Raw genomic sequence first — 8,986 nt, forward strand, 5'->3', positions numbered from 1 at the left:
TGACTCGGCCGAGTTGACCGAGTCGCCGGTGAGTCACCGGTGTCGGTCACCGGCGGCGACGGCGGAGCTGCGGCGGCGGACGGTGGTCCGGCGGCGGAGCTGCGGTGGCGACGATTTCCGGCGGCGGCGCGTGAACGACACGCGCGAAGTCGACGAAACTTGCGGGGGCGCGTACGGCTTTGTCCGGACTCCGATTGAGGCGCGGTCGGCGGCTACGGCTTCGTCTCGTCGAGAGGAACACGATGATGGTCTTGGATGCACGAGATTCACAATGGTTAGAGAGTTATCGGCGAATTACTAAACGGACGAAACCAAGCTTAACTGCATGGCGGTTTCCGGCGATTCTAAGCTGCAGCGGACGGTGGTGACGAGCTCAACGTGGTCTCGAGGCGCGGTGGCTCCGGTGGCAACTCAGGTAAGCTTTCTCCCTTCCTCTTCTCTCTCTCTCTTTCTCTCTCTCTCTCTCTATATCTCTCTCTCTCTCTCTCTCTCTTTCTTTCTTTAAAAAAAAACAAGTTGGCCTTTGGAGATACCTTGGGGTTGGGGTCATTACAATCCCTTTCATTTTTAAGCCGCTCTACCATTAACTTTAAGAAAGATGTAACGCAAAGCTTATGATTAACTAATTAATGGTCAACAAAGTCTATTTATCTTTCCTGTTGATTCTTTTCTAAGTTTTTTTTTCCTTGATTCTTTTCATATACTTGGTGAAAGTTGGTGCATATCCGAATGTGCAAAACTTATTTGGAGAACTTGGGATCAATGATCGGTTGCAGTGGAAGGAACACTCCATGATCTTCGCCATGCCAAGTAAACCTGGAGAATTTAGTAGATTTGATTTCCCAGATGTCCTACCAGCACCCTTAAACGGTGAGACAATAGAACTTATTAGCATATTTTTATCTTCCAAGTTTCTGAATTTTCAAACTATAAGTGATTAATAGCACCGGGTTTGGTTTGAAAAGTTTGATTAATATGCTAAGATGTGATAAGTAATGTTGAATGTCAATGATGTAATTGATTTAAAAAGCTAGTTTAGTAACACTCTTTTGCATAGATTTGATTTGTATTGGTCAATTCAAGCCAATGATACTTAACCTTGTAAGGTATATGGGCTATATTGAGGAACAACGAGATGCTGACATGGCCAGAGAAAATAAAGTTTGCTATTGGACTTCTTCCGGCTATGGTCGGAGGTCAGACTTATGTTGAGGCTCAAGATGGTTTATCAGTTGAACAATGGATGCGAAAGCAGGCGAGTTCCCTCTGTTAGAGTTTCTTTGTTGCTTCCTTGTCGTGTGCTCAAGTTTTCACTTTGGTTTCTATGTATTCTTTACAGGGAGTACCTGATCGAGTGACTGATGAGGTGTTCATTGCCATGTCAAAGGCCCTAAACTTTATAAACCCGGACGAACTTTCAATGCAATGTATTTTGATAGCTTTGAATCGGTTTCTTCAGGTTATTTTTTTGGCATATTCCCAGCAAACTCTCTCTCTCTCTCTCTCTCTCTCTAAATCATAGAAACTGCGATTTTGACAGGAGAAACATGGGTCGAAGATGGCGTTCTTAGATGGTAATCCACCGGAGAGGCTTTGTATGCCAATAGTGGAACATATTCGATCACTAGGTGGTGAAGTACGTCTTAACTCAAGGATAAGGAAGATTGAGCTCGAGGATGATGGTACTGTTAAGAGTTTCTTACTCACTGATGGAACCACTATCCAAGGAGACGCTTATGTCTTTGCCACTCCAGGTTTCATTTCTATGCTGTCTTTTTTGGATTTACATTCCATTTAAGGGATCCTACTTCATAGGGCTGGGATTTTTAACCAAACCGAAATTTTGGTTAGTACGGTGAGAAGTTCAGTTGGATGCAGGTTTATAAAAAAAAATTCGGTTTTCGGTTCGGTAATCGGTTATCGGTTAGTTCGGGTATTTCAAAAAAAAAAATTGTTAACCAAATTTTGAACCAAATTAACCGAAATCACCCGAATTTAACCGACCTTACCCAAATTTTTGACCGAAATATAATGAAAACCAAAAACTTCGGTTAGTTTAGGTAAAATTTTAAAATCAAACTATCCGAATACCAAACCGAACTTTTTTACGGTTCAATCCGGCAAGATTTTAATCGAATTATCCGAACTATCCGAACCGAATTATTCGAACTCGCTTGCCTACTACTCATATGCTGTTTACGTTTTTTTCCTCCTGTAGTCGATATCCTGAAGCTTCTTTTACCGGATTCTTGGAAAGAGATACCATACTTCAAGAGATTGGAGAAGTTAGTTGGTGTGCCAGTTATTAACGTTCATATATGGTTAGTGAGACTATTAACCTACCACCCCTCATGTTTTTTTTTTTTTGGTTTGAGATGAGAGATCACTTGTTGAACTAATATTCATGGCAGGTTTGATCGAAAACTGAAGAACACATATGATCATTTACTCTTTAGTAGGTGTGTTTCATGTGAATTCTAAAGGGATTTAAAAAGATAAAACTAGTCCTGAACAATCTTGTTGTCTCTGTGTTGCAGAAGTAACCTTCTGAGTGTGTATGCTGACATGTCGTTAACATGTAAGGAATATTACGATCCTAACCGGTCAATGCTGGAGTTAGTATTTGCACCTGCAGAGGAATGGATATCACGGACCGACTCTGACATCATTGATGCAACGATGAAAGAGCTCGAGAGACTCTTCCCTGACGAAATCGCTGCTGACCAAAGCAAGGCTAAGATTCTCAAGTACCATGTCGTCAAAACTCCAAGGTTATAGTTAGAAAATTTTATTAGTACCAAACCCCAAATTGTTCCCATTCAAATGATGATGGATCACACAATATCTCTATCTCTCTATCAGGTCTGTGTACAAGACGATCCCAGACTGTGAACCATGTCGGCCACTACAAAGATCTCCTATTAAAGGATTCTACTTAGCTGGGGATTATACTAAACAGAAGTACTTAGCTTCCATGGAAGGCGCCGTTCTCTCTGGCAAATTCTGCTCACAGTCTATTCTACAGGTCAGTCAAAACACATAGTAGATCAGTTTGTTGTTAACCAGTGACTCTTTTTCTGGTAAATGATCCGGTTTATTGCTGAGTCCCAATTTTTCAAGTTTGGTTAACTGATTCTTCAGGATTACGAGCTAATGGCTGCTTCCTCTGGAACGCAAAAGTTGTCGGAGGCGACTCTATCAACATAAGACAGGAAGCTTAAAATATTTTGTAACTTTTGTGTACAAACCTCATTTCAATACAAAGTTACAGATTTGGCAAAAAGGAAACAATGTATTGCCAGGAAAATATGAATGCACTTGATTATATGTGTACTATATATCAATATATTTTAAATAAATTATGAATTCATTTCAAATAATCATTTTGCATTTCACTGGCTAGAGTGCAATTAATTTTTATTTAGAACATCCAAGAAATTGTACGTATATAAAACATTATGTGAAAACACTTTCTATTTATAATATAGTTTGTATGGCCTTGACCAAATTAGCCGGCAGTTATCAAGTGTGACTATCATCAAATTAGATGATTGGTTGTAAGCATTTTTTAACTTCTTTTGTGTATGGAATAATCTCATTTCAGCAAAGCCAAAATTGACGCTAGTCTCTGCAGTAAATGAATCTTATAGATTTGACATCTCTCCTTTTCTGTCGCTTTTATAATCTTGAAAAGTAATTATTGTGGATCTTTTGTAATCAAAGTTATTGCTTATATTTATTTTCTTCTGTACCGTTTTTTTGTTTTTATCGTCTCAGTACAAAATGCATAAGGTGGATGTTTGATTGATCTCTGGCAAAACAAAATTAATTTTTTCTTCTAAAGAGTGAGAAGAAAATCAAATAAAGAAATGAAATGTTCTAACCACAATATATTTTCTCCTTTGTTTTTTAGTGCATAAGACTAGGCTGGTAGGGTCTATAAAGTCTCTTGAAAGTCACGTGAGAAGCGAACCTGAATTGCTTTTGGCTTTGGGTAATGAAGACGTTCATGTGACAAAAGTACAATAAGTTATGGGAACTACGGAATGAATCCAGTAGCTGGATCTGAACCAAAAATCTCATTATTATTTGTTGAGTAAAAATATTTTAATTTTGGGTTTTGTTAAGTGAAGAAGCTAACGATCAGTTGGTAACTAACAAACGTCACCAAGAATGATAATGATTAAGTGAGAATTAGCAATGAGCCAATGAGATATATACTTCATACAAAGAAAAACTCCGTACAATTATACGAAATAATGGGCCCCACTCACCGATCGGGTGTTTGGTTAACTTATCTGAGTGGGCTTTTGCTTCGCTTCTTCGTTTTCCAACAAAGACATTTGCTTTTGTAACTCTAAAAACATTCTTTGTTTGTATTTTGTAACTCCTCTCCTTCTCTTTAAACCTAGAGCAACAAAAAAACACACACACACACACATGGATTCTCAGGAACACAACATTACACAACACTCTCCAGGTTTCTTCTTAATCATTACCAATGTTGTTAGGGTTTTCTTCCTGAAGTCTCAATTTTGGATCTTTCAGTGTCGTATCATTCTTAGTTGATTTTCTCTTACCTTGTTGTCTCTTTGTAATTTCTGCTTCTCAGTTTATCGTATCGTTTTTGATTTCCCTCTTTTTTCTTACTGTGTGTTAATATCAGTCTGTTCATGTCTTTTTTTTTTTAATCAATGTGCATAAAAATAAATTGTTTTTTTCTCTTTCTATATGATTTTTGTAGCTTTCTAGCAAAATTTGGCTTTTGCAATAATGGCTTCTTCCTTTTTGTCCTGTATTCTCTATTTGTTTAATGAGTTTACTTTCTGATTTTTTTCTTAAGTTTTTCTTAATCAGAATATCTCAATTTTGAAGTATATAGACACTGAAGAAGAAGGTCTTTGTGAAATCTATTCTTTTTGTTTTACAGGAGGAGGTAAGAGCCATGTCTGCAGTAAATGTGGTTGGAATTACCCAAATCCACATCCTAGTGCTAAAAACCGGCGTGCCCACAAGAAAATATGTGGAACCATCAAAGGGTTTGAGATCCTTGGTTCCGAGCAGGCCAACCAGAATCTTGATTTGCAGAAAGGGCATTGTTTGGATGATGAACCAAAAACCCCAAGTAAGAACATTTGTGAACTGTGGTGGTAAAAAGTAGAAAGAACACTGTTTAACCTGTGTCATTGTTGTTTGTTCCTTGATGCTAAATGTGTGTTTGATGTCGGGGTCAGGTCCAAGAGTTGTGGATGAGAGAATTGGTGATATAATAAGTGAAGAAGATGTGTTTGCAGATGCTGTTTGTGAATTTTCTAGCAGCCTTGTGTCTGATTCTGTCAAGGAAAAGGAGGAGGAGACAGCAGCAAATGGTATGGCAAAGAGTGCTACGGATCTTGGTGAGTTTTACATTCTTTTGATAAAACAATTCAGAGATGATGTTGTTACCTTTGATGCTGCTATTTGGTGAAACATGGTATTCTTTTTGTGATATTTTAATGTGTTTGGTTGGCTCTGTTTTTCCAATATATTAAGTCTTGGTTGATTTATTTTTTCCTTACGAGATATCAAACCTGTAGCCAATTTTATCATCTGGCTCAAAGGGAAACACAATTCAGTTCATGAGCCATCTGATTATTACATTTTATCGGTTTTATTACCGTTTGGCTTTCTTGTTTTGCCTGTTCTATTTTGACGATTGATATGAAACGTTTCAGGTGAAACTCAGGAGTGCAACAAAAGCCCTGAAGTGGTTAAAGAGAGTTTGGATGTTCTTCTACCTGTCCAAGTCCTTGAGAATTTCCCAAGTTCAGCTGAAGCAGCGGATACATGTGGAGAAAGTTCATCTCAGGTCATTCATGATGGTCGTAGTACCATATCAAATGTTGGATTAGAGGCAGAATGCAAAGGCAATGTAGCGGATGAATCTGAATCTAGGTTGGCAGCATCTGCATTAGGAAAGAGAGTGGATACTTCATGGAACGATGAAGTCATTTACTCGGACTTGGAGGGTCCCCATGGATTTGAAGAAATGAATATGAATCCTCCTGGTGAAGCTGATGACTATACAGCAGTGAGTGATAAGAATCCGGTCGATACTCCTCCTGTAGAAACCATTGCAGACCAAGTTATCAACACCAGTCTATCTGCTCTTGATGCCATACCTTTTGCTGAAAATGCTCATGTCTCTTTGCATGGTACCAAAGCCCTTGAAGACGAGCTTCCCTTGGAAGACTTAAGTATCGGCAGGGATGTTCCTTCACCAGACAAAACTGAACCTCAGGGCCAATCCCCCAGCGCAGAGAACATAGTAATGCCTAAGATTGACCCTGAAGAAACTGTTGAATCATCTTTTGGTGTTGGTGCTTCCCAAGAAACTGTTGAATCAGAAACCGTGAGAACTTCCCTACCTGCGGTAGATCCTTTTGTTGCTGACTCGAATGCTGATGTGAGCCATTCAGATCTCATTTCTCCTGAGAGTGAACTTACTCAAGCAAATGTTGTAGCTGATGAGGAGAAGAGCACAATTAGCGAGCTCAGTTCTCAATCCTCTTGTGCTGTTGAACACTATGTTTCTCCGGTGTCTGTTGTATCGGAGGGAGATGAACCACCAAGTGTTCAGAATAAAAGTTCAACAGAAACATCTAAAGACTCCACCCTCCAAATCGGTGCTGAAGCTTGTGAAAGTACTGCTGAAGAAGATTGCACTAAAACTAATCAGAAGTTGGTGGAAAGCGGAAGGACAGAATCCAATAGAGTTGTTGGTGGCTTAGGGGTTATTCAAGCAAATGAGATTGACGGTAACCTCAAAACACACAACAATTATGCTGAGGTCCCTGTGACAATTGAATCAAATGACCATAGAGATTTCGGGAGGTTGCAGAATCTTTCAGAAGCACACATTAGATCTCTGGTTTTGAGTCCGATAGTCACTAGAGATAATGCCGTTTCAGGTACTACTACTTCACCTTCACTCATTGGAAAGGGAACGTTATTATTATGCACCATTAAGTCGAATTTTTTATTGGAACAGGACATAGTGAACCTGAAAACGAATCTCAGTCGTCATCACTTGATGTTGGTCTGTCGAAGAACCAAGAGATCACAACAAGCTGGAGCACAGCAAAGGAGCAGCATGTTCCGCTGAAGAACCTTTTGAACGAAGCAAGGTCACCAAGGGTAGAGGCAACAACCAGCATACTGAGAGTGAGTGCGATACTGGAGCAAGGGACATCCCCTGAAGACGAGGGTGGGTGGCCAGAGAGGAGAGAAGTGAGTGAGGAGTGGAACTCGCCAGCAAAGTATCCAGCGGAGAGGAAAGTGAAAGGAAGACCCTTTTGGGTTCCATTCGTGTGTTGTTCCTCTTCTAAGTAAAGGCTTTATTGTCTGATGGTAGTAGGATGATGAACGATTCTAGTAGTAAAGACTCTTTATATACAAGCTAGTTGTATTGGTTCTTGTAGGAGTCTTTGTTATACGTATGTAGACCACTTATGAATTTGATTTTTATCATGTGACTGATTATTTTTGCGTTTTTATTTAGAATTTGCTTCTTTTTTTTTTGTTTTAGTAAGAGAGATTCCTTGTTTTTAATTATAATTTGAAGGTAAAAAGCTTTAGAAAAGTACTTGATTAAAGCATCTATATATTTACCTCTATAATATCATTTAGAGTCAAAACTACTTCAATGCGAGATTGCTATATATTTCTTAATGGAGAATATTGGCTCTAGTGTTTTTCAGAGAGCCAAGCCTTGTTCGCCAGAAGTCCTTACTTTTTTTTGTCTGAATTGATGTTCCAGGGTTTCAAGTATACCTAGATGGAGGTTGTGTTCGGGATCTTATACTAGATAGAATCCCCAAGGATTATGATGTTATCACTTCTGCCGAACTCAAGTGAGGTTTAAATGAAACTACACATTAGTTTTGTTATCATTTTCATATAATGTACCAAAGCCATCTAGATCTAAAAAAACGCATTTGTGAATCATGCTTGTGTGTGTGTGCAGGCAAGGCAAGTCTTTCCCCTCTACCAAATCGTTGGAAGAAGGTTTCCCATCTGTCTTTATGTCTGACGATATCATCATAGAGGTTTGTTCAATGTTTTCACTCATTCACATGAATCTATGTCATAACTACTTAATCATCTGAGTAAGCTAGGGGCTAATGATAGGGCTCTCGGTTTCTTTCTCCTATCAGGAAGAACACTTTCTCTTAATCTTATCTTCCCTCTAGTTCGTAAAACTTGTATCTCGAGTCTTAGAGTTGTTCAATGTAACAGTGTTCAGAGTTGTTTACTGTTTAGTATCTCAAGTTTTAGTAGAGGTGTTAAAAAAAAAAAAAAAGTACTTCAGCAAGGACTGGCAAAGCGCCAAATAAAAACTTCAGAAAGCCTGTGGGCTGCAATCAATGAACGTGACTATATCCGTTGGAAGAATTGCTTACAGCGTGATTTTACAGTCAATGGGTAGGCACTGTATTTAACATTCATATGTTGGATCTTTCAGGTTGATGTTTGATCCATTGGAGAATGTAGTGTATGACTATATAGGAGGAGTTGAAGATATAGAGAATTCTAAAGTAGGCAAGCTATCATGCTTTACAGAAAATCAATTGACATGTGAATGAATTGTTGTTGACCCTAATCAGTCTAGTTATTCTGTAGGTGAGGACAGTATCAACTCAATAGCAAGTTCGTTTTGTACTTACACTCTCTTACCCGTCTGTAATCAAACCTGATTTACTTCAGAAATCAAAGACCACCAACGCTACCAACATTCGGTTACATCCTGTAAACTCCCTTCGAGCAGGACTGGCAACAACTTAAACATACCAACCAGAGAGAGGTCTATCCCGGGGACTACAATGCAACCTCTTTGGTGACTCACCATCACCAAGGGTGAACACCCATCACATCAGTCCACGCCGCGGTTACCAATGCAAGGTGACCGGTACCACAATGTCATTCACGAGGTAGGAAATGACTTGGA

At 39.1% G+C, this 8,986-nt stretch overlaps 2 protein-coding genes across 3 annotated transcripts in view; both read left to right on the plus strand.

Annotated features, from left to right (window-relative positions):
- The window catches only part of LOC106336235 (15-cis-phytoene desaturase, chloroplastic/chromoplastic-like), a 9,396-nt gene extending 6,037 nt beyond the window's left edge, over positions 1 to 3,359 (plus strand). For both annotated transcript variants that reach the window (XM_013775006.1, XM_013775005.1), the window contains exons 6-14: positions 715 to 870; positions 1,107 to 1,255; positions 1,340 to 1,459; positions 1,541 to 1,754; positions 2,219 to 2,321; positions 2,412 to 2,459; positions 2,538 to 2,771; positions 2,863 to 3,025; positions 3,142 to 3,359. In XM_013775006.1, coding sequence (XP_013630460.1) covers positions 715 to 870; positions 1,107 to 1,255; positions 1,340 to 1,459; positions 1,541 to 1,754; positions 2,219 to 2,321; positions 2,412 to 2,459; positions 2,538 to 2,771; positions 2,863 to 3,025; positions 3,142 to 3,207 — 1,253 coding nt within the window. In that variant the 3' untranslated portion in view covers positions 3,208 to 3,359. The remainder of the gene's footprint in view (positions 1 to 714; positions 871 to 1,106; positions 1,256 to 1,339; positions 1,460 to 1,540; positions 1,755 to 2,218; positions 2,322 to 2,411; positions 2,460 to 2,537; positions 2,772 to 2,862; positions 3,026 to 3,141) is intronic.
- A 989-nt stretch (positions 3,360 to 4,348) lies between these two features.
- Positions 4,349 to 7,512, plus strand: LOC106329413. The gene is made up of 5 exons (XM_013768061.1): positions 4,349 to 4,480; positions 4,931 to 5,125; positions 5,235 to 5,396; positions 5,715 to 6,950; positions 7,031 to 7,512. The coding sequence occupies exons 1-5, from the start codon at positions 4,441 to 4,443 to the stop codon at positions 7,369 to 7,371; spliced, it is 1,974 nt and encodes a 657-aa protein (XP_013623515.1). The 5' UTR covers positions 4,349 to 4,440; the 3' UTR covers positions 7,372 to 7,512.
- The last annotated feature ends 1,474 nt before the right edge of the window (positions 7,513 to 8,986 follow it).

This window comes from Brassica oleracea, chromosome C3, assembly GCF_000695525.1.
Source record: "Brassica oleracea var. oleracea cultivar TO1000 chromosome C3, BOL, whole genome shotgun sequence".
Taxonomy (NCBI): domain Eukaryota; kingdom Viridiplantae; phylum Streptophyta; class Magnoliopsida; order Brassicales; family Brassicaceae; genus Brassica; species Brassica oleracea.

Coding starts and splice junctions, on each gene's coding strand:
- LOC106329413 (XM_013768061.1), top strand. CDS start 4,441: ATGGATTCTCAGGAACACAACATTACACAACACTCTCCAG. Junction 4,481..4,930: donor CATTACACAACACTCTCCAG/GTTTCTTCTTAA, acceptor TTTGTTTTACAG/GAGGAGGTAAGAGCCATGTC. Junction 6,951..7,030: donor TAGAGATAATGCCGTTTCAG/GTACTACTACTT, acceptor TTATTGGAACAG/GACATAGTGAACCTGAAAAC.